The sequence below is a fragment of the Leuciscus leuciscus genome, assembly GCF_965113295.1.
Source record: "Leuciscus leuciscus genome assembly, chromosome: 8".
NCBI classification, from domain to species: Eukaryota; Metazoa; Chordata; class Actinopteri; order Cypriniformes; family Leuciscidae; genus Leuciscus; species Leuciscus leuciscus.
The window spans coordinates 25,663,974-25,690,169 of NC_138732.1; the positions used below are offsets into that span (position 1 = coordinate 25,663,974).

At 37.7% G+C, this 26,196-nt stretch overlaps 1 protein-coding gene and 1 long non-coding RNA gene across 7 annotated transcripts in view; one reads left to right on the plus strand and one right to left on the minus strand.

Annotated features, from left to right (window-relative positions):
- The window catches only part of LOC309504607, a 227,636-nt gene that overhangs the window by 13,722 nt on the left and 187,718 nt on the right, over positions 1–26,196 (plus strand). The gene's annotated exons all lie outside the window — the stretch shown is intronic.
- enox2 (ecto-NOX disulfide-thiol exchanger 2) overlaps positions 8,174–26,196 on the minus strand; it is a 240,142-nt gene continuing 222,119 nt past the window's right edge. For all 6 annotated transcript variants that reach the window (XM_082177727.1, XM_082177726.1, XM_082177723.1 and 3 more), the window contains 5 exons: positions 23,516–23,656; positions 19,218–19,274; positions 17,753–17,858; positions 12,470–12,555; positions 8,174–8,809 (listed from right to left, as the gene is read on the minus strand). In XM_082177727.1, the coding sequence (XP_082033853.1) occupies positions 8,678–8,809; positions 12,470–12,555; positions 17,753–17,858; positions 19,218–19,274; positions 23,516–23,656 (522 nt within the window). In that variant the 3' untranslated portion in view covers positions 8,174–8,677. The remainder of the gene's footprint in view (positions 8,810–12,469; positions 12,556–17,752; positions 17,859–19,217; positions 19,275–23,515; positions 23,657–26,196) is intronic.

Here is a 26,196-nt window from a genome sequence, read left to right on the forward strand (position 1 = left end):
CAGTGAATGGAGGATGATATTTTAAAGTCCATCAAAGCGCATCCATCCATGATAAAAGTGCTCCACACGGCTCTGGGGGTTAATAAAGGCCTTCTGAAGTGATGTGTTCGTGTAAGAAAAAATCCATTTTTAAAACTTTATCGACTAAAATAACTAGCTTCCGGCAGATGGCCGTACACGTCGATTTACGGTGGAAGAGTAACCCTTGACCTGACGCATGACACATTGACAAACGGCGAAGCGCAGAGGATAGGGCAAAACAAAACACCGGTCACAAATTAGAAGTCTATAACGAGAACTTTTAAAGAGAAATATCGGAGGAGCTTGAGTTTGTTGCCCAGCCCTGTTTGTTTGAACCTCGAGAGGCGTCAAAAGCTTACGCTACTCCAACATCCTACATCGCGTCAAGTGCCACTCTTTTGGCGTAAGTCGACTAGCGAAGGCCGTCTGCCGGAAGCTAGTTATTTTAGTCGATAAAGTTTTAAATATGGATATTTTTCTTACATGAATGCATCACTTCACTTCAGAAGGCCTTTATTAACCCCACTCGGAGCCGTGTGGAGCACTTTTATCACGGATGGATGCTTTTTATGGACTTCAAAACATAAACAGCAATTCACTGCCATTATAAAGCTTGGAAGAGCCAGGACATTTTTTTATATATCTCTGTTTGTATTCGTCTGAAAGAAGAATGTCATATACACCTAGGATGACTTGAGGGTGAATAAATCATGGGGTAAATTTCATCTTTGGGTGAACTATCCCTTTAAATCCCGTTTGGCTCGCGAGCTTCTCATAATGTTTACGCGTTAGGTCAGTAGGCAGAGAGTAGGAGATCTTTTGTGGCTGTTCAAACACAATCAACCACATGAACGTTTACAATACGAAAGCAGTCCGGTCTAATGCGTTTTCAACTCCCTCTGGATGTGGTTGAAAGTGGACAAGCTCAAAGCGCTTTAGACCCCGTTTACGCCTGTATTTAGTGTCGTCCGTAAGTAAGAGCGATAAGACAGCAGAGGGTTCTGTGCTTTCAAATGGCAACTCCTCCAACCAGTCATTCTCTAAACCGCTTGTAGGGATGCAGGGATTCTGGACATTGACAAAGCAGTTTGAATTAAAAGTGTGGGAACCTGTAAAGGAAAAACAATTAAGGTAATGATACACAGGGCAACTTTTTGAGCAGTTTTGCTGGGCAATGTTGCCGTCAACGAGCAACCAGATGAGACACAGGGCCCACGACCGATAAAATGATCTAGATAGAAATGTATTGCCCATTTTCAATGGGAAAGTGCCCAAGCAACAATCGCTCTGCAATATTGCCAAGCAACATTGCTCAAAAAGTTGCCTTGTGTATCATCATCTTTACACTTTTACCTCCCAACTTTGTCGAGGTACATGGAATATTATTTTATAATATAAACAACAGGCCTACATGTTTGTTTGTTTTTTTTCTGCATAATAGTTCTGAAAAATGATAAAGTAATAAAATGCTTCAAAAATATGATTCATGTTTTCTTTTGATTTTGTGGTGAAATATGTCTTTGAGAGCTTGACCCTCATACTGCATTGTCTTCATCACATATGGAGAGCTAGGAGCTTCTTAAGATGAGTCATGTATTTGAGACCACTCACTCACCTTAATGTAGTTATGGAGCTTGTTTGCCTGCTGAGATTCATACATTAACAGTCCTGAAATCACTTAGACGGTTTCACTTTCCTGAGCTGGGAAATCTGCAGAACGCCGGCAATCAATAAAGTGGATCCAAAGCTCCTTATCAATTTCCACGAGGCTTCATGACTCTCACTGGACTACATACACTCTGCTGGACTACCTGCTTAGAGACATGGATGGATGAATATATAAATAGACAAATAACCCTAATGATGCCTGAGTGGAAGTTCATCAAATTTATTCAAACATAAAATACCACAACTTCACATATAGTGAAAGAATATGTGAAACTGCCTTCATACAATGTATCCGGATCTCCAGCAGCAGCACAGATACATTTTGGTGGCAATATTATAATGGTTCACCATCTTCATCTTTTCCACTTCCTCAGTCAGTGAGATCCAGCAAACGAGAGAAGCGTGGATGGGAGTGGACCAGCTGATGCACATCATCATGCGAGTCCATGAGCGACGTCCTGTATGACCCCTGGCCCATCCCAGAGAGAATAGAGGTCGACTAAACCCTTTATCTGTCTATCCCAGCACAGGCTGCCCGGGCCACAGCCAATATCAACAGAGAAACTGAAAAATGCCTCGCAAGAAACAAAATCCAGTCTCAGCTCTGTCTCAAAATAGATTTCTCTTTCTTGTCTTTCACCCCTTGGTGTACACGGCACTGAAAAGATTGTCTGGAAAATACAGAGTGGAACTCACACCGAAACGACACCAGGGCTGGAGAGATTCAACCTCAGCATGTTCAGAGAAGATAACAATAAAGATTTATATTTCTGTAGAAAGTATTTTCTGTGTGAAGGCCAGTTAAAGGAAAGTTCTGGGTTCAATATAACTTAAGCTCTACACACAATCTGTGGCATGCTGTTGATTGCCACTGAAAATCTTTTTTAGACTTTTTAAAAATAAGCACTATATATATAATGTAGTTATGGAGCTTGTTTGCCTGTGCAAATTCATACATTAACAGTCCTGAAATCACTCCCGATTTCACTTATATATATACGAAACATTATACTAGTCACACATGCGGCAATGTGATTAAATCACTATCCTTAAATATTGGTCAATGACATTTAAGAATGTTCACTTCAGGATACACAAAAAAATTGTTCTGAGAAATATAAAATGTATTTATTATGGTCTTGAAAAAAACCATTTATACTATTTAAAGTATTTAAAAGTATTTATATTTACAGTCAAACCAAAAATTATTCAGACACCATATAACATTTGTTATATATTTTTTGCTAGTGGGTGCAGGACATTATAGTTCGTTTATGTAAGTTAGGATAGCAAGGTGTCTGAATAAATTTAGGTTTGACTGTACATCTTTTTTTATAGATTTAATTTGTGATATAGGGTATTTATTTTTATTGATTTATTTATGGTAATAAGCATTACATATAATATATAACATTATATACATAATTATAATAAGGGTGTTTTTTGTCATTTATTTACAAATATGAATAATTAATTATTAATCATCAATGTCATTCAATATTTAGGGAGTTGCACCACATGAACTATGAACATCTTGAACTAACATCATAAAATCTCCAATTATCTAATATTTTAATCAGACAACATGACATTAAAAAAAAAATAAAAAAAAATAAACTACTATAGTAATGATACAAAAATACTACAGATTATTTAAAACTAAAGGTTTTCTTTTCAAGAATTTCTTTCTTTTAATGAGGCTCATTGTTCATTATGATATCAGGACAGGTGCATTATCCTGACATTGACTTTATAGGTGTTTTCAAGTCATTGTGCATGTGAATCGGCTTCACATTGCTGCTTTAAACCCTCCAGAACACCCCATAAACCTCCACTGTAAGTGCGTTACTGCAAAAACAATGTGTGTTATACAAATTTGCCTATTTAACTGTGGAACGAGTCGACATTAGTGTCACTGTCGATAGAGCTTAACTTGTTTTGAAGCCAAAAGACTCCTTTAAAGATTCAGACATTGAGTATCTGCAAACAACGATTGACTGGAGGTGAACTTTATGGACTGAGGCGAGTAACCGGCCCTTCAAATCAGCACTAATGGCCAGTCACTCAAGCGTAAAGTGGCCGGTCGAGCCGTCACAGACAATTCAGTCTTCGCAAATTCTTAAGATCTTTATTGGGCAGTGCAGTCACAAATCAAAACTCATTAAAGAAAGGCCTTGCTAATTTAGATTTAATAAATGATGTGACTTAAGGGCAACACTGCTACACAAAGTTAACCATGTCACCATGACTTCCCTCATTATAAAGACGTTAAGACACAACTACATTTGTGTCAGGTTTCTGTCAAAGTAACAGTGGGAATCTTGCTCTACATGCCACAGGTTTCATGGCAAGACTGAACTTTTGTTTGCTCATAAATATGCAGCGCTACAGCTTACTTTAAGACATGCTGTTGTTTATAATACTACTTGTGCATCTTTTTTTGTTTTGTTTTTTGACTGAGGAAACATGAGTGAAAGGACATGAGCAAAGTTAACTAATTAATAGAGTTGCAACTGGAATATAGTCTGTTTTACTTTTCTACATGCTGTTAGCATGAAATGGCAAGCTTTTAATAAAACCCTGGTAGATTGTAGAAAACAAGCCCACTTCAGTTCATTATTTTGGGGATAGAGTTCTGACATCCTATGTTCAAAGACTTGAAAATAAGGTCTATTTAGAGGCACACAGCTTGCTTTTCCCAGTAAACACAAGGAAATAAATCTTTAGAACATGGTATTTAGACAAAGCTGATGTTAAGTCTGAGGAAAAACAAGAGTCACTTTAGGGAGCATTGGATTGAAAATGAAAACAAAGCGGCACTTTGTTGAAAACCAAGTGATTTTCATGTTTAAAAATAGAGTTCTGATATGATATTCTCTCGCACTGAGGTAATCCATTTCTCCGGTTGTTTTTTTGAAAGGTCGGAGGCGTAATGAAGATGAGTGTGACTGAAGTTCATTAAGCAGGAAGTGTGTCGTCTCAAAGGTATCACTGGCATTTCAAATCAAACACAACAGGACCTCAAATAAAATTATGTAAAAGGCCAAGAGGAAATGACACCATTGCAAACACATGATTTTTAATTCTAAGACAATGAATGTGTATACTAAAAAAAATGTAAATAACTGAAGCGCAGTTATTACCTTAACTATTGAGAGTGTGATGTTACACCCGAACCATTGGTTACCTGTGTCCCTTAGCCAGAATTTTATATGACAGTCCTCTTTATATGTCATAGTGTTTATTATTCATGACAAAATAAAGCCAACATGACTGATAAAAGTGGGGAAGTACCTATGCATTATTTACAGTCACATTATATTGCAGTGGATGGAAGCTTGTGTCCGCCACTGAATAAAAAAATCTCACAATTCTGACTTTTTTCCCCTCAGAATTGCATAATATAAACTCGCAAATGCAAGTTATAATAAGAATTGCATGATATAAAGTTAGCCTTTTTCAGAATTGGACTCGCAATTGCAAGTTTCTATCTCATAATTCTGAGAAGTCATTATTATTATATAATTATTATGATTTCTGAAGGATCATGTGACACTGAAGACTGGAGTAATAATGCCGAAAATTCAGCTTTGATCACAGAAATAAATTACATTTCACAGTATATTTCAATAGAAAACAATTATTTTGAATTGTAATTAATATTTCACATTATTATTGTTTTTACTGTATTTTTTTTTATCAAATAAATGCAGCCTTGGTGAGAATAAGAGGCTTCTTTAAAAAAAAACATTAAAAAAAATGCACTTATCCCAAACTTTTGCACTGTAGTGTATACATATTACAGCATATTAAGGCAATGTGAAAGTGTCTATCCAAAGTAAAATAGTTTATTTCACTAAAAGATTGACATTGCTTGAGGTCTGCTTGAACTGAGCTCTTCATATGGACACACACAAAAGCCATTTCCCTGCTTTCTGTCCAGAAGGGGGAGCTAGTGAACCGCTATACTCCGTGTATTGGCTCCGATCTTTTATCCATAAGCATTATTATGGAAGTGGTGACCCTCTGTAACCTCCACGGGTTACTCCTTAAACAGATGGACGCTTTCTGTCATAGGCTCTGACTGCTGTAGAGTAATGAGACCTTTCACTTGTGAGGGACGACGGGAACATTGGCTCTCTTTATTCGAGCCAATCACCTCCCTCTCATCTGATCGCTCAAGGGAGTCGCACTTTGTAATTGCCTGGATTCACTTTGACTGGAGGAAGTCAGGTAAGAGTGAACTAATTAGCTAAAGCAGCAAGATACAACCTCCTCAAAAGAGATCCACGGAAGCTGGATCACTCCATATCCAATTACTTCCAAGGATGTGAGGAGCACGGCATTCAGGGGATTATGGGTTATGAGCCAGACTCTTGGGGTTGTGTAGTTTGACATTTAGATTTGGACATTTGGATTCAGAGCTGCTTCGCTCTTTAGGAGAGCTCAAAAAACAAGGCCAGGTGCTGAAGGACACTCCAGTTCCCATAGGAAGAATATAATCGAGAAGCGAACCTCGTGGATTCCGCCTCAATCCACGCAGAATTGAGTATAAGACTCTCGGTGGGGTTGCGTGAAGACGACAACAGAATGAAAAGGGCACCACAGAGAGATCGAATTAATCTGTTTAGGGATTTGTGTGATGTTTACAATATCTAAGAACATCTGAAAAATGAAGGATTCCCGTCGAGTAAATAAAGTCGACCAGGAACAAAAGTGCATACAAATGACTACAACACAAAATAATAGTATTCCAGAGAATATCTGTGCTTGTCGACGTGAAAACCACATCCATTTGTCAAATGTAGGCTGAATGACAGTGATGGAGTCTGCATAAAGCCAGGGAATTGATGCACACAACCGGCTCCACACACAGCTCTAAGTGCTCTGATGGAACGGTTGGGGCTTCCCAAAAATAGAGGAACGAGGAAGGAAAACAGGACGAGTGCACTCGCCCCGCAACCTTTCAGTGCCCCTGCATCTGTGCACGTGTTGTTTGCCTCATCCAAGTTCAAAAACATCTAAACCAGTAAAAGCTGGATGAGAGTGACCTGACACAGGCTTTCTGAAGAGACTCGAGGTTCGATTTTAATGGAAAAGATGCGTGCGTTTAAAGGGATGTTCTGGGATAAAGGGTTAGTTCATCCGAAAATGATTAATTAATCGCCCTCACGGCGTTCCAAACCTGTAAGACCTTCATTCATCTTCAGAAAACAATACTTTCTGGGCCTTGAAAGTGGTAATAACGTCACAGTCTATGGCGGTCAGAAAGCTCTCGGATTTCATCAAAAATGGTAGGCCTAAACTAACCCTTTAAGATGGCAGATCAAATTTAACAACCGTAAAAAAGGATGAGAACAATGTTTACAGCTCAAATAATTTACAAGTTTAAAAGACTAATTAATAAAAAGTGATCAAATTATTAGCTTCACATTTCTGCTTTTTAATCATTGCAAAAAAGACCCCATTCACTTTCATTGCAAATGCCTCACTGTTATCTCAATTTGTATTTTGTAATGCTGTACATGGATTGAACATGGAATGATGGGATCTTCAAACACAGAAAAAGGCAACATAGTACAAAAAACATAATGTTGAAATATTTAAGTGACAGAAGCCTCTTTGTAAAAATGCTTTACATGTTCAGTTCACTTAGATTTCAGTTCTGAAGTGTCTATATTAAAAATTCATGGCGAAAAGAAATAATGAATTAAGGGTTGTTCGACGTCAGGGGGAAACACAATCATTAGTCATTATTAATTCATGTTTGAGAGACCAAATGTATGACAAGCATTTGAAAATAATTTTTCATACTTATGGCCCAAGGAAATGGAAAAAGGGCAGTGGGAACAAATCATGTGTAATAAAGCTTTAGTTTCCCACAGCAATAAGCGAAAAAACACGAAAAAAAACACGAAAAAAAAAAACCAATCACCTTACAAATTGCACAACAGAAGAGCATTAGTGACGCTTGACTGTGCCGCTGGAAGAACGCAACTCACACCGTTTACTCCTGACTAACAGACAAACACACACATTTGCACAAATACGTGCAGCGCTCCGATTGTTAATGAGAGTTCACAAGCTCCGTGCAAAAACAGCAACACTGCTCGACACCTTCACAACTGCTTAGTCTGGTTACCAGTCAACTGCAAGTGATTATAAAAAACTCCATATATAAATATAAAAAAGAATCATATGAAAGAAAACGAACAATTAGAGATGTGAAAACACCGCAGACCGACTCCGATCGCTTGAGGACACAGAAGAGCTTAACACTACTGTGGTCACCAGCGTAAGCAGGAAAAGCCGACGGTTTGGAAGGACGTGTGTGGCATAAATTCAGCCGAAGTGAGAGGAAATGTGTATCTTGGCGTATCTTCACCCCACCATTCCTCTTTTAATTAGCAGAGGTGCTGAAAGTTGAACTTTTGAAGATTTTAGAAGCACTGGCCTAGATTGTTAAACTAATAAATTAGTCTGGTTGCAGATTTTTGTTGTGTTTTTTTATTTAAAAATAGCAAGTTATTCAAACATTTACAGGATATGTGAACAAAAGATTCTATGCAGCTTCTGCAGCCTATACAGAAGAGAAAAGAAATATATTCATGTTATTTATAAGGTTGTTCTTTTTTACAAATCAGAGGCGAAACGAGAAAAAGAAAATGTATGTTGACAGTTCAAGTCCTCGGTTCAGCAAACCCTGATTTTTACCCGATGAGTTTTCCGTCGCCGCAGCGGCCCAGAGTCACGTCGTGTAGTACAAGCGCATGGTGCCCGTACACACACTCTGACATGTGCTCGTGTGTACACATACTAAAACATACTACACACACACCAAAGTCTTGAGGACCTCTAGGCCACATTTTTTTCCACATTTAAATCCCATGGGGCTGGGCGGATGGACACGGAGAGCTGGCAGGTGATTGGTTGTAACCCCTCCGGTCCATCGGCCGTTTTGTTTCTAGCGGGAAGCTGACCCGTGTCTCTACGCCGTCTTAATGCCCTCGAACCCACAGAACTTCCAGCGTTTCTCCAAACTAGCCCCGACACCCGTCAACTCCTGCTTGAACGTGCAGGGCAGCCGACCCAAAAGAGTCTCCACTTCTGTGGTACTGATCTGAAACAACAAGAACATCAATGATTAGGCCTCCCCTGAAAATGTTTCTCATTTAAGAGGAATATTTAATTGGTGTTTATTTGTAAAGCGCTTTTCACAACTCAGATCAAAAGCAGATTTATAGAAAATTTCAATGATACAGTGTCATTTTGCCCACGAGTAGGGGCTCTAGAATTAAATAAATACATTTCATTTAATGACTTTGCCACAGATGTCTTTATCAAGGAAAAAAACTCCAACGGTGGTGAGGTGAGATGAACCTCTAGCAACAAAAATAGTTATATGACAATAATGTACAGCTCTAATATAGTTCAGTTAAAGAGATGAAATTATGCTATCTTTCAATACTTTAAGGAACATGTTTTTCCATTCCACTGCGCTACATGTCCATTGTTTTTTTATGTAAACGCTCTAGAAAGACGTGTTTGACCATTGTGTTCGCGTATTTTGCAGCGTTTCGCATGTCAAGGCATTTAAAAAAAGCAGTGCTCAAGTTAAAAGTCAAGTTTTAAAAGACGCATCTCTAGAGCTTCTACTTTTTTGTTCCACTGACCTACATCTGGCGTTGTTAACCTGAAAATGCTTTGAGCCGGCCCTAAGGCAGGAAATAAAGCTTGTGATTGCAATGATTGCAATACAATGTAAGAATAATATAATGGCAGCCTTGTCATGTCAAGTACATCCATTGTTGCCAAATTCTGGGTAAAATACAAGTTAAGCTTAATCGACAGCTTTTGTGGCATAATGTTGATTAACTCAAAAGATTAATTTAGACTTGTCACTATTTAAATAAAAAAAAGCACAAATGTAGGTCAGAGGGGTGCACTCACAATGGAAGTGAATGGGCCATATCCAATCTGTAAACATTTCAAAAGCAAACAAACACAGTTCGTTTTGTGTAAGGGTGTGAAAATGTAAATAAATTACAGTTTTCATTCAAGAACGTTGTGCAAGTTTACTGCAGCAATGGTGCCGCGAACTTCACATACTTTTGAGAATCCAGCTTTTAGTTGATCCTGATAAGCGTTCATTGTCAAGTCAAGTCACCTTCATTTACATAGCACTTTTAACAATTTAGATTGTTTCAAAGCAGCTTTACAGTGATAATAGGAAATTAAAGTAACAGAGATTGTTTTGGCTTTACAGCAGCTTTATTGTCCAGCTTAAGTTAGTTTTGATTGATTGATTCACTTCCGTTGCAAAGATCATTAGTTATTAACTTATTGTCACAGATATAAACACAACGCCTGTCTTCCATGAAGGGGTTTAGCGCCACAACAGCTTTGTTTTTTTAGGATCTTGTAGAATTCAACCAAACAGACGACGACTTCTAAACTCCTGAAGTGTTTCCAATTTTGTCTGCCTTATGCATCAGACGTTCAGCCAACGGTCCGTGGGAGTGATGTTTGAGGCTGAGACTAGCTTGAGCTTAACTTCAAATAGTCCTTTAATACTTTACAAATTATGTTATACTGTATTGGCTTTACAAACTGAATGACAAATTAATGATTCATTTCAGAGTATTTTTGGTTTGAACTCCACAATTTATTTTATTTTCAATTTATTTTACAGTACAGTGTCCTTGTTACACGTTACATGTAGTTAATGTAGTAATAACTATAAATTATGCATAATTACATGCAACTAACCCTAAACCAAACCCTAATCCTATTGTAAGTACATGTAGTTGATTAATATTAATCAGAATCTAAATGCATAATTACACTGTAACAGATACTTTCAAATAAAGTGTGTAAAACCTGATGTTCATTTTCTCCAGTGTGATTTAAGAATCATTCTAATATCATCTTGACCTTTATTGAGAGTAAGGAGATTTGGCCATCTGTACAAAGAGCCAAATGATCAATGTTACAAATGTACTTGCAGGATCATTGACCTAGAAATAGTGCAGAATCTTAAATATTTCATTTTACATTTGTCTGGCAGATTTTTGATGTGGTCTCAGATTTTTGGACCCCACTGTATATAAGCGCAACATGAATCTCAGAACTCACATGCGACGAGAATTGTGTTCTTCACAGGATCGCGAAACCCACTTGCACCGGCTTATCGAGTGCCAAGCAGGGCGACGTGAATGGCGGTTTATCAATTAAACCCTCCCACTGGAGTGCATTGTTTTTAGTGAAAACAAGCGGGAGTGTTGTTGAAGATATGAAGGCATGTGTGCGCTGCGGAGAGAGAGGGAGCGTGGGCACTGACAGCCGGGGGGCTTCAACTCAAAACTGAAAAGATATAGAGCCTCATTTTCACCCTCCATCTGTAAGTATAAATTAGTCACTGTGTGACAGCAAAAGAAGAGCGAGAGTGAGAGAGAGAGAGATAAAGCCAGAGAGATGAAGGGAAATAAAGGGTAATCAACATTGCGCTATAGAAAGATGAGCGTTTTATTTCGGCATTAAACATTTTGGCAGGAAAAGCTTGAGGACTGTATTTGAGAACCGGAAGATGAAAACACAGACACACACACACAGAGGAAATATGTGTGTGTGGTCCCGCTGTGTGTGTGAGAGAGCTGTGCTTACACCCTGAGCACTTTCTGTCCGCTCAAGGGCTGTTTACTCAGCAGAACATTAGAATGGTAAGCAGACCGACATACATGCTTTCAGTCTGTGTGTGTGTGTGTGTGTGTGTGCAGGTGCTGTAAATACATCCAGTCAGAGTGAGTAGCCTGTGTGTGTTTATCAAGGTTATAATCGTCAGTTACAACTTTTATGAAGATTGAAGCTAACAAAATACATTAAAATAAATGAAAAAAGTTTTCAAAATACCAAAAATCTAATGAAATATGGCTGTTTGTGAATGTAAAAGGTCTGTAAAGATTTAAAGATTAAAGTGCATGATAAATGGAGTTATTGTCTCGTAAAAGAAAGAACAGATTCTGAACTGCCTGAAACGAGTAGTTAATAATTCCAGTCTCACGTCCTGTTACATACCAACATAATGTAACAAAGTTGCATAATGCCAGCCTATGGTCTTCATTGTCTGCCCACGAACAACGTCTACTCTGACCCTCAAACACTGTAGTTGTAGTTGAGGCCTGGAAGAGTTTAGTTTGTGTTGTCGACATTTTGAAAAGGTGCTGTTTAATCCACATGCATGCACTTCCAAAGGATGAGGACTCTCGCTGGAATTGATATGAAAAACCAACACCATCGTTACTGTTCGTATCACTGTATCAAGCGCTGAGAATGATCCGGAGCAGAAATTCAGATATGGAAATGGGCATTTGTTTCCGAGACGTGCAGTAAGTGGTAGACCAACAGACTGGGTCATCTGACCAATCAGAGCAGATTAGGCTTTCGGAAAAGAACTCGAATCTTCGAAGAACTGTTTGTTCATCTTCAGAGTCTTTAGACTCTTTGAGAAATAAGGGGATGCTGCAATGTATATTAGAAGAAACTTAAAGTATCTTGGATGAATGTAAACCTATAGCAGGACAAAATTACAAACCTTTAAAATAGCATTAATAAGGGCACTTTAAACTCTGGTGCGGTTTCTGCTGAAGTGTAGTATCTGGAATCATAGTAATGATGGCTAACATCTGAAGATAAATAACAACTAAAATGATAATTAACCAAACTGAAAATGAATAGTGACATTTTCTGAACCGTAAATGGTGGTTCAGAAGGTGTTTCATACCTTAGTGTCCAGCCGCTGTAAATAGGAGCAGATATATTCAATGCTGGCTCCAAAAGGATGGACGTGAAGAAACGTTGAGATGATTCCTGTGGAAGCAAAGCCAAAGATGAATCACTGATCTATCTATACAGTATAAACCTCATATCGGTTCCAAAACCATTTTAGAAGCTGCCAGCTTTAAAGCCATATTTTTTACTAAGCACTATAAATGAAGGCCAATATCACCGATACCAGTCCTGTTACTGATGTCTCTATTAAAGGGATAAAAAAAAATTAAAAATAAAAATCTATTTCTGGAGATGAAATGAATTATTACAGTGGCAGTGAGAGCTCAACATGCTGCAACTGAAGAAAACACAAGAAAATAGAAAAAAAAAAACACCAGCAAATTAAGAAAACATCTTCATCAGTATGACAACACATGTGCTGCAAATACACTGGGACCGCTTATTGTTCCATGTCTACTCGTCAGGGGTGTTGTCGATGAGTTTTTCGTTTATTTTAACATCCAGATCGTATGTGGGTTATGAGTATTTGCAGCACATGTTGTCAAACTGATGAAGATGTTTTCTTAAGTTGATGTGTTGAGCTCTCTCGCCACCATAAATGATTAGGCTTAACAAATATTATAACAACTTTTCATTTAAGTGAACTTATACCAATCTTCAAATAAACCCGTTATAATAAATGTCAAATTTAGCTGTGCCTTTAATATAGTGTGTTGTATATAGTAATATAGTCCTGTCTCTATCAATATCAGAAGCTGTCAGTTCATTTTGCACATTCATTTTCACAATAAGTAAGAAAATGTGTTTATTAGTTACAACATTTTAAATATTTTAACACGCTAAACAGAAAGTATTAATCACAGAAATAGACATCTACTTTAGACAGCCCTAATTTATCACATTTAATAAATATATTATACAATTGTAAATAAACATAGAGCATGAAATATATGTACATAAATGAATATATCTGTTTAATATATAAATATATATTTATTTGTAAATAATTTTTAAATATATAAATATTTTAATAATAAATATACATAAATGAAGTGTACTTGTTAATATATTTATTTAATTATATACATATTCTTCATTAAATAACAAAAATTAGCAGCGAAAACTGTTAAATCAATTTCAAAACTGATTATTTTACACAAACAGTACATTTATTGATATTTCCTCAAACCTTGGATTCATTTATTGTAGTTGCACAGCATTTTGGCATTGCTTGCTCCGCATAGGATACAATGCTGCCTCAGATCTTGGCCCAAATGAGGCATCTAAGAAGACTGAATAATTATTAAAAAGAGAGTATGCCTTTGAGGCCTTAAAATGCCATCTAAGTAGGCAGCTCACTTGGTTTTGGAACAGAGCATCAGCAATTGATATTTCCAAGCGCTGATTTCTAAATGATTCCAAGTACTTGAGGTGTTTCCCCTGAAGTGGATATCCTCATCGGCTAACTCTGCCTCTTGAACTTTCCAAAATGATTACGAGTGTTTAATTGCAGTTTTGATGCTTTTTGGCGTAATCAAGGTTGTTCTTCAGCCTGCTGAGTGCTTCATTCACACACTCAAACATATGGAATAACAATAACAGCTGCTATTAGCACTTCTGGCTTCAATGTGATAGAGAATAACTCGCTTATTCTGAATGCATTATGATCAGGGAAGCAAAGCAGAGAAGAGAAGCGCACAGGTGCCGCAAAGTCAATATTCCATTAGTCTTGATGGACTGTGGACATAGTTTATGTATTATACATGGTTTCATTGCAGTGTGTTTGGATTACTATACCTTTCCATTTACACACATTGATCCAAAGCCAAACATTGTAAGGTGAAAGAAAATGGACCTTTCATAACGTAATGCAATGTTTCACTAATTAATGCATATCTGCTGGAAGAGACAATGCTTTATGTGCTTAAACAGACACCCTGAGCTGGCAACTGGGCCCGGTACTTCATCCAAAAATGAAAATTCTGCCATTTTTTACTCAACCTCGTGTCATTCCAGACCCATCTGATTTGCTTTCTTCCAAGGAACACAAAATGAGAAGATTAGCAGTGCTGACAAAAATCATCATAGAAATAGTCGCTGAAAATGCCATCTTATGCAGCTCTCAACTCTCATTTGCATATATACAATGTGTTGCGTGAATATGCTTTGCACCAGGAATGACGTCAGAGGTGCCAAAAGGAATTGGTTGCAGTGTAGCTACAGCGAAGAGGAAGATCTTCAGCAGAAATTGGCTTGAATTTCAGTCTGTTCCTCCGACAAAACTTTTACACGGCTTTAGAATAAGGGCAAAATAGCGCAAGAGTCAAATTTACAGAGCCCTGCACTCAACATTTGGAAGGAAAAAATAGATATTGTGGTCACAAATTAAGAATTCCCACCCACAAATTAATTATTTGATAATTTCGTTTCATCCATTCATTTCCTTGTTTAACTAAAGAAAGTCAAATGGGCTTGGAACAGTAGTAATTAGATTTACATGTGTTTTTTCAGGACACACCAGCTATCAGAGGAGGGGAGAGTAGACTGATGTTGCCAATTAAACGGGGATTATTAGGAGGCTGTGATGGATAGAGGTCAATAGGGGAAAACTGCCCTGAACAGAACAGTCACAGCACTCTTACCCAGAAAATGCCTGGGAGTTTTAACCCTGTAAAGCCTGACATATGAAATAATACTCAGAAAAATCTAAATGAAAAGAGATGAGTATCATATTTGATACATCAGGCTTCTATGGAACATATAGTATGATATTGGAGAATATGCATCTCAGACTTTATTCAGAGCTCAGTTTTATTCACAGGCCCAAACTGAGCAAAAATGTGCAAATTTGGTGCATATTTATATAGCCAAAAGATGAAGATGAAATCATGATAGCTTTTAATGAAAATCAATGAGACTAATATGTCTTATTAAGAAGATATTTAAAGGCTTAGTTTTATGATAAAAGCTTTGTAGTTTTTATTCTGGGGGCAGAACACAGAATGCAATGCAATTAAACGCAAATAAACGTTCCTCAAAAGCAGCAAGCCTGATGTATCAATTTGATACATTTTAACATGATTTTTCTAAAAATGATTAATTGCACCAAAGCTGCTTCAGTCCAATAAGTGTTCGGGCCCTATCATGCGAATCATGCGCAATGCAGCGCCAGGTGTTTTTGCTAGTTTCAGCCCGGCGCAGTTATCATTTTCACGTCCTGCGCCACGTTGTTTAAATAGCAAATGCAATTGCGCCCATCTGTGCACCCATGGGTGTGCTGGTCTGAAAACGAGATGTGTTCTGGTGCATTGTTGTGCTTTTGAGGCAACAGAAATAGACTGCGCCATTGACCAACTGAAACCTGGTCTAAAGTCAATGGCGCAATATTTGTTTTGTTATTTAATGAGCGCGTTAGTAATGTGCGCCTATAGGCGGGTCCACAACGCGCGTACACTCTGCTTATTTTTTTTATTTTTTATTTTTTCACAATATTTTTATTTGACTTTTAGAGTAACATACAACAGAACCCGCTCTCAAACACAAAATACAATGTTTACACTCTGCTTATTAAACACACAGGGCACAAACATGCCAAATATTTAAAATAAAAGGATTACAATGAAAAAGATTATTATTGTGTACATAAAGATATGGTGGAATCCGTAGATGGACTGCTTGCGCACTTTTACCTCGCGCACAAGCATTTCCGTTTGCGCTCTGGAGACGCATTCAGTCTTTCCGTTAGCAAATTCCGCTATCTAAATAGCGAATCCGCCATGACGCGAGCGCAACTGGCTTTTAAAGGGAATGGGAGATGAGACTGTGATTGGTTTATTGCACACTACGCCCAAAACACACTCATTACTCATTAAGAGAATAGAGACAACCCTTTTAGACCATGTGCCTGGCGCGCCGACCATTTATCCCGTCGTTAAACTAGCAAAAGTGGATTCGGACACGCCCTAAGTGAACTTGTGCCATGAGCTTTAGACCATGCGCTTAGATTGTTAAAATAGGGCCCTGTATGTTCAATTCTCACAACTCCTAATGTGTGTGCTCTAACTTGGATGGGTTAAATGCAGAGGACAATTCAGAGTATGGGATTACCATTCTTGGCCTTCACGACACATCATCATTTAACTTAAACATGCTGTTGGTGAAGACAGCATGAAATAAAGCCGTGCATACCTCCTCAATAATTTAGATCAGATTCCAATTGGATGCACAAATAATCTGATTTAATTGGATGCACAGGAATGCAGTGAGTAAACATGGATGAACGAGAGCAAGCAGCTTTATAACAGCCACTGTATGAACAGGTCACATGATGTGGCTTCCAAAACACATGTGATTTGCTACAAGCAAGCACTATCACAATGCACATTTTATTATGTCTGAATGCAGGCATGGTCTATTCTCCCTTAGTCCTGACAGGAGCTCCTCCTCAAAAACAGCATGAGCTAAAGCGAATCTGATGGAATGAAAGAGGCTGAAGGAGAGCTCATGGACAGCTAAAATACTCCACTAGGGGTTACTGAAGCTGCTTTCTTCATCAGAGAGCAATGTACTGGACAGCAGCACGATCAGCACTCTTTCCGGTCACTGGACTGGCAAATAAGCCAAATAAAATACAGATAAAAACCTAGACAACTGTGCCAAACGTGCAGGCAAGACAATCACACATGGAGATAATGCTGGTGGTTTAATCTGGATTGTATCTTCCTCTTATGTTATGGCAATCATTTCTCAGAAAAATGTTTTTTGGCATAAACAACTGTACATGTGATAAGCATAAGTGGAGTAATTGACTCTAGATTTTTGAATTTTTAAAAATCAGAGGTGTAACCACCCCTCCACTTTGAGGCCACATTACCACCTCAGGATGTGCATTCATGTTTAATAATTCAACAGTCCAGAATCAATTATTTCTTCCTTTCTGGCTGTTTCTCAAAATATAGTGAGCTGTCTACCTAGACAGAGCTTTTGGCCATCAATTTTGGCACATTCCACAGTCTCTCTCTCTCTCTCACAGACACACACTCTTTCTGGCTGTGCTGTGGATGACATGTTAAAGTTCCTCATTAAAAAGCATCCGAGGTGACTCATTTGAGGCTCATTTGGTCAGGCAATTAACACCTGCACCCTAGTAGAGATAGCTGTGGATGATGGAAATAATGAGAATTTTTTTTTGATTTTTTTTTTGGTCTTATGTCTGATTAGATAAAGTGTGAAAAACAGCTTTATGTTGATGGTTGTGCCGTCTCTTGACACTCACCCACGAGCAGAGCCTCTCTCTCAGACTTTACTGGGCTGGGCGGCCCCTTCTCCGGCAGGCTCTCCTTCTCCTGACTGCAGGACACCACAGCCGACGCAGACGCCTCCTATGGCAGGAAACAGCAAAACAGAAAGTTGTTTTCTTCTCACACACAGGCTCTCTGGCCCTCCCCTCATTACCCCGGCCCTCTGACGGGGCTGCAATCTCTTCGCCCAGTTGTGTCAGAGTGATTTATCCCGCGACAAATAAAGTTCTCCTGCGCTCGATTGGCCTGTAATGATCTGTCATGTTCTGCGAGGGGTTGGAGGAGGGGAAATGGGACAACAGAAGAGGGTGTAGGGTAAGAGGAAAATATAGAGAGAAAGAACAACAGAGTGGAAGGAACAAAAATCTGGAGAGAGCAGAGAAAAATAATAGACACTTTCCACGAATAGGTGGCAAAATAGGGCATGCAACCTTTTTTTTCAGTAAGTTCTGGATAAGTAAAAGGAGTTTAACCTTCTGTCGTCAACATCAGGAGGTCAATCTAAATATTACATGAGTTTTATTATTAGTATTATTTTCTTATTATTTTCTTTAGGGTTTGCAAGTTTTTGCAACCCTGTCAGCAGCATTTAGGACATGTATTATCACAAATTTATTTGTTAACAATAAATGTTAAATAAACACAAAAAAATATATCATTTAAAAGTAAATACAATACCGTTCAAAAGTTTGGGGACAGAGAAAAAGAAAATTTAATAGCAAGAATATATTAAATCAATGAAAAGTTACAGTAAAGACATTTATAATGTTAGAAAATATTTGTTTTAAATAAATGCAGTTCTTTTGAACTTTCTATTATAAAAAAAAAATTAAAATCTATCATGGTTTTCACAAAAATATTAAGCAGCACATCTGTTTTCAACATTTGATAATAATAATAATAAATGTTCCTTGAGCATCAAATCAGCATATTAGAATGATTTCTGAAGGATCATGAGACTGGAGTAATGATGCTGAAATTTCAGCTTTGCATCACAGGATTAAATTACATTTTAAAACATGAAAATAGAAAACAATTCTTTAAAATTGCAATAATATTTCACAATATTACTGTTTTTACTGTATTTTTTTATCAGAATAAATGCATCCTTGGTGATCATAAGATATTTTTTTGTAAGAACATTTAAAAAACCCATTTGAACGGTAGTGTATATTATATTGAGAAGTTGAAAAAGACTAAAGTAGGACAAGCCAAATACACCATTTTTATTTTTCATAGAAGGCTAATTTTTTATACCAGATAATACTTATCTAACATATCCATGTCTCACTACATAACGCATTCTTTTTTGTCCAAATTGTGCTTCTAAAGGTTTTTTTTTTTAAAGTGTACACCAAAGTGTACCGTTCTCGTGGAATGTGCCAGTGTGAGGTGTGATGTGAAAAGTGTCAGAGATGGAGAACAGCGTCTCCCACTTACGCTGGCGTGATTTGCACTTTCATCGCTTCCTCTGTCCTCCTGCTTGTCCGTCTCCAGCTAGTCAATTAAAAGAATGAGAGAGCTGTCAGCGAGTAATATGTCATAGACTCACACACAATGTTCACACGGGGAAACTAAAGGACGTGGGACAGACCGCTGGGCAGGAAGTGCAATCACAGGCCTGACACGGCGAGAGTTGAAGGTCAGGTTTGCAATGGATTTCTCTAAATGCCAAATAAGCAGCAAAGCTCCAAAGTATTTGTCCTGCTCAATGAAACTCTAATGAAGCACAGCTTAATCGCAGAGTGAAGGAAGCCATTTCAAGGCGCTCTGCTGAGATTAGTAACGCAACCTTATGCTTACGGAATATTTAGTGGCGTTTGCCAAGGAAAGAATCACTATTGATATTGGCCATCCAGCATGATTATGGTTAGGGATTTGAACAAACCCCAAATCCATATATTAAACTTTGGAATATCACCATCTGGGCTACATGCATGAAATATATCTTAAATCACACGGCTTGTCGAGGGGATGCGTGTTATTACTTTTCTAAGTGATCTGATTTTCGTCTAGCTACTGTATGATAAAAAAGGTGAACAAATCCCATGAAAGGCCTAAGCCATATCTAGATAGCAGAATATTATAGACTGTTCAATTTTTTCCTTCTTGTGGCAGCATACAGAGCGCCCTGGGGGGCACCCGAATATAATAAAAAAATCATGAAAATATTGGCTGGCCAACGGCAAGTTTTAGAGGGGCAAGCACAGATTACATTTTCTTCATGAAATGTAAATTGTTCGTATTATAAAGCAGAAAGCTTCTGTTCTAAAATGTGATTAGATAAATCACATTCAAAGCTGTGACTGCACATTAGTTGACTTGAAATCTATATTCATATAATTCTATATAAAAAATAAGCTAATAAACTACAGTGGTGGCCAAAAGTGATGTCAGGAGAGGATATTTGTTTTTAATGACCCTAAAAGAAAACCATCAAAATAGGAGGAAATATTGTATATTTTAAAAATATATATTTTAAATATGAGGGAAGAACAAAACACTAAACTTGGTGAAGGTATTTATCCTGACAAAATCATTTGGCAAACTACTTCACTGGTTTTATTTAAGTTGACAACATATGTTTTTACATTGCTTTAATTATCTAAATAAATGCATTATGCAATTGTCAACTTTTTTAAATAAGTTATACAAGATTCAACAAATTTTTTGAAGGCAGTTGAATATAAATGTAAGTTGAAATGACTTAAATATCTAAGTTGATTGCACTTAATTTTTACTTTTTTATGCCTGTACAATTTGGCATGTTTCATTTTGCCATCACAAATAAAACAATTGACTCCAAGTACAACTACCCTATATGCTTACAAAATCTTTAATAATATTTGAATAAAGGGTGTAGATGTCAATTTTCCTAGGCTGGATATCACTTTTGGCCACTGATTTTCAATTGCATTGTTGAAGGAATCATTGAATTTGATTCTTGTAATTAATAAAATATTTATTAAATTACAAATATTTAAATATGAAATAAATAATAAATGAATAAACAAATAATTTAACTATTAATAATACATTTATATTTACTGAACATTTGCGTCTTTCATCATGCTAGTGTTAAGTAAAAGGCCTGCTTTTTAATGCAGTGAGCTGATTTGGGACGGCACACACAACTCTACAACAGATATTCTAGGAAAAATATTAATGAAGTTTATCACAGCAAGAGACGGAAGAGTAAACACTGAGACACACACGTACAGGCTGATGTATGACATACGCAACACATTCATCTAGCAGAAAACAATAAACTGCTCTCACAACCGATGAGCACAGATCTATAGGAGGAATGGCTGTGTTAAAATAGATTTTCATTTCATCCATTAATGAGTCTGTCTCAGGTGATTCATCAATGCACATGCTGATGCCTTGAACTCTCCTTCAGCATGGATCAGTGGTGCCGGGATAAATTCCACTACAGAATGCCAATCAAACCAGACTCACTGCTGCACCACATGCAGACATTTCTCCTTCTCTTCCTGCTTTGAATCATGAGTAGCCGACCAACCATTTCTAAAATGATTAGTCTTGGAGGTGATAAAACCCAAACTTAACCTAAAACGATCCGCTCCATGGTACCAGATAAGAAAAACTGAGATAACGACATCTGTCTGTACAAGATAACAGGCTATCAAATTTTGGGCGTGCATCGTTTAGCTTTCTCAAATTGCCGTTACCTTTTGGAAGTTAAATTTGAAACTCAATATGATTTAAAATGTCACTTTTCCTAAGTTTCATACATGGATGAACAGTTTTTAACTCATTCGTTGGGAACGGTCCCCTAAGCAACAGTCATCAGGTTCCCCTGAATAAGAGCTCTGTTGAAGACAGCGGCGGTGACACACGGTTAATTGAAAGCGGCTTGTTGTAGCCGCTGGTGTGGCGTGTTGGCTGGCGCTGCAGAGGTGCCATTAGTTTTCATTAGCGTCTGCTGCTGCTGCTGGGAACACGTGCGCTGATCGTACTGAAGACCTTTAAGAGGACCCATTGTTTTGCATTTTCGGCAATTTTTTTTAGGAAAAATCGGCAGAAGATTACAGATTCCACTTGCTCATCAACATGAGTGCTATGTGTGAATGGTGCGGAGTTGCATGATTTTTCCAGGAGCACTTGAGTTCCCTTCACTTCAAGATTGTGTGATAACGCACAATCATGAGCATAACACATCAATGTGACACGCATGTCAGCATAAAATTCATCCATAATTACATACAGTGTTAATAGACAATTAACAGTCAGAGATGGCAAAATGGCAAAATATCATTGAAAAGAAAACGATTAAAATCTAAATGTTAGTGAATATTACTTATGGACAGGTTCAGCACAAGTATGAGGACGACAAGAAATCCATTGAAAAACATTCAATGGAAAAAATCCACTAAAGAGGACCTATTTTGCTTTTTTAGGTTTTCAACTGTCTTTGGTGTGTAATGTTGCTGTTTGAGGATGAAAAAGGACTGTAAAGTTACAAAGCACAAAGTCCACACTCCAAAGGGAGTTATTCTCTATATCAGTAAGTGCTGTTTCTGAACTCCCTGAAACGCCTCGATTGTGGTCTTGAGTTTTCGTCCGGAATGTACATGTCACAATATTCCTCATTTAAATAATTCCCCCCCAAGGCACATGCAAAATAGAGGGGTGGTTGAGTTGAGTTAGTTGTGTGTTGAAACTGGCGGTTATGGTGAGAGGCATGACATTTCCGAAACACGCTTGAAACCTTTGACCAGTCACAACAACACACTATTCCAGCCGCACACTCAGAGCACATGGCACTTTTTGGAAGGATGGGCTACACTGAGACGGAGCGTTACTAAACGGAGCGATACTGACAGACTGGGAAGAGAGGTGCTGCAACTATGTAAAATATGTGAAAAATAATGTTGTTTTGAACATTCAAGCATGAAAACATTCTAGTACACCACAAAAACAAAATATAATATAATAAAATATACATTTATATAAATAAACAATTATATATATATGTTTATAATATCACCCTGTGATTACAGATTGAAATTGATGTTTGAAATGTTGTCTCTTCACTTACAAACTCTGGTCCACATTTGTCCTTCTAAACCAGTGGATCTCAACCAGGGGGTTGACAAATTATTAAAAATTAATGAAATTATTTCATTTTAGTTAAATTAACATACTTTTAATTAAAATGCAAAAAAATTTTTTTTTGTTTTTTTTTTGAGTTTATTTATTTCTATTACAACAGAAGAACCACAAGAAGTTGGGAGAGCCTTTGCATATTGTTTTGGCATTGGAGTTAAAAAGGTTGAGAACCACTGTTATTTTCCAGACATCATAACTGGATCATTGCCATCAAATCTCTGAAATAATGCCTCTAATGTTTATGCGTTAACATGAAGGCATTCAAATGGCGGCTTTCTTGTAAACAAGGAAGTCTAATGCAATAATTTCACACTGTTTTCCTTTGTTTCAAACACAGAGACTCATCCTGAGCTCATGTTATTCTAATTAGAGTGCAGGGAATCAGATATTCTCGGTCTGATCTGATTCCCTGGAGAGCGTTCAGCAGGACAGACTCATTAATACTCGCTGTCCTCAAACTGACAGCCATCTCATCTCCTCTCGTCATCGTCCTCTTTCTCCTCATCAGACAGAACACACCAAATCCAGACAGAGTTAAAGAACAAAGACGCGACACAAGCACAGACAGGAGCCCCAGACAGAGACAGACATCTGTTACTCACGGGCAGAGCGTGTGATGTGGGGAAAGCTTGAATCCGATCTTTCAGACTCTGGATCTGGCTCTCGAGCTGTTGTTTTTCCTCAGAGTTCTTCTCCAGCTCCATCTCTCTCTGTTTCAGATCCTCACGAAGCTTGAGCAGTTGCTAGAGAAACGGCACAAAGGAAAATCAACGACGTTAAAAACACATAACGAGAGACGAGCTTTATAAGAAGCTCAAAAGGCCTGACACTGCACGCAGATAAGATCATCAGTTTTTAAAGAGAACACACGCTGTGCACAATCGCTTTGATGGCAGTTCGGGCTGCTTCATTAAACTGAATGTTAGGAGGTGTGAATATCTATGGCTCTAGTTCAAAACCTAGCGAGCCAACCTGCTGTACCTGTTCCAATAGGTCAAGATTTGGCTGGTTAGCATGGACCAGTTAGTTCCTGCTGGTTGATGTAGTAACTGGACCCAAAAAAGCACTGACAGCCGTATCGCAGCCGTGTATTCAGATTTTTATTGTAAGCAACGTATGTAAGTAGTGCCCCCTTTTTTTAGCAGGGCTCTTAAAAGCGTGAAATGCATTTTCAAGGTCTGCTGCCTTTGACATCACAGCTCAGGATACTGTAGGTGCAAGCAGGATCCAATCACTCCATAAGTACCAAATGAGATTTAACACTGGCCTTGGTTTACGGGGTCCCACACATGACATCCGGGAAAAATAATAATAAATACATTCAAATAAATAAATAAATAAATATATATACACACACACAGAGTACATTATAACGAATTAAGAGATCCTTCTCTCGTTTTAACCAATTATTACAACGTGGCTATGATTTAGTAAATCGAGTAAACAAATTATATTGTGAGCATGATTTACTTAAAACGAGGGAATGAATTCGTAAAACGTGCTGATTTATTAGCAAGTGGTGGGAACGAATCATATAATTAATCACACGATATACATATTTTTCCTGCATGTCATGTGCTTGGCTCCGTATTGGTGTTACTTGCCAGTTGGCCAGTGTGGAACTGCAACATTACATCATTTTAATTGAACGATAGGCTGATTATTGTTGATGTGGGTGATTGAAATACCAAAAAAGGTAGACGTAAGGAAGAGGACAGATGCTATTTCACTGGCTCATCATAATCACTAAATTTATTAATTTATTTTATTTTATTTGAGTATGTTTTACAAGAAAATACAATTTAATGAAATCTTTCTGTTTCAAAATGTCATGTTTAATTCAATGTGTTTCTTGCCGTGTCTTTTTGTAATTATTTGTACATTTTACCAGCAATTTTTAAATTGAAATTAAAATAGTTAAAAAGTAAATCCTAAACCAAATGTGTATGATGCATATAAGATGTCAAGTACTTCTGGGAGGTCCTGTGCCAACTGAGGAAATGCTTTTTAAGATGAATTGGAACGCTAATGGATAGATAGACCCATGCATTACATACACGTCCTTGACCTAGACAGCATACAATGCCCAAATGTGCTGTCTTAAGAATGCTCCTATGTTTTGAGACGCCTCACTATCAAATAATTCAATCTCAGAAGTTATGACTGTGTTGAATATGGCTTTATTTGATTACCTCTAGCTCATAAAGACATTTCAACAATATGCACCTGATATGACAGCTGTTCCCCGACCTCCAGAGGTGCTGTGCCAGTGATATTCAGATATGAGAGAGGAAATATTTGGACGGTGTGCATTTCAGTCAGAGACGAGTAAATAGATTTTGTGCCTTGAGGATGTTTGTATGTCTGTAGCGGCTCAGGTGAGGGACTGATTAAATCCAAAGCTGGATATACACACAGGCTCTGAGCTGCCAGAGGCCAATCTCAGAGGAGATGTGTGTGTGTGTGTGTGTGTGTGTGTGTGTGTGTGTGTGTGTGAGTGTGTGTGCCAACAGAATCTATATCAATTAAAATGTACAGTGAGGGAAATAAGTATTCAACATGCAATTTTTTTTTATTAAAGGGGGGTTTATTATGATTTCACTTTTCTGACTGTAGTTAGTGTGTAATGTTACTGTTTGAGCATAAACAACATCTGCAAAGTTACAACGCTCAAAGTTCAAAGCAAAGAAAGATATTTGCTTTTAAAGAAATCACTTTTTAAGGACTACAACAAAAGGCTGGTAGGGACTACACAACATTCCTCCCGGGTTAGTGACATCACTAACCCTAAAATTTACATAAACCCCGCCCCCGAGAACACGCAGTCCATGTTGAGAAGAGGAAGAGTTGTTGTAGTACAGCACATTTGTGAGTCAGCTCAAGCTGTTGCATCTGTCTTTTCACATGCAGTACGTAACACAAATGCAATAGCATGTCACTCATAGGCATCTTACAACAGTTCCCACACGAGTGATTTTATAGATTATCATGACAGAATATGCTAATCGAAGATAGTTAAATCCACATCAGCAACATAAATTAATCAACTAACCATTCAGAAATGTCCTGTTGCATTCTACATGTTGTCACTTCTTGAGTCTCTCCATCATTGTCCGACTCCAGTTTAAACATAAAAGGCAGAACAGTTTCTGACATTTTAGTGCTTGTCTGTGTGAGGTAATCGACGCACACACACACACACACACACACACACACACACACACACACACACACACACACACACACACACACACACACACACACACACACACACACACACACA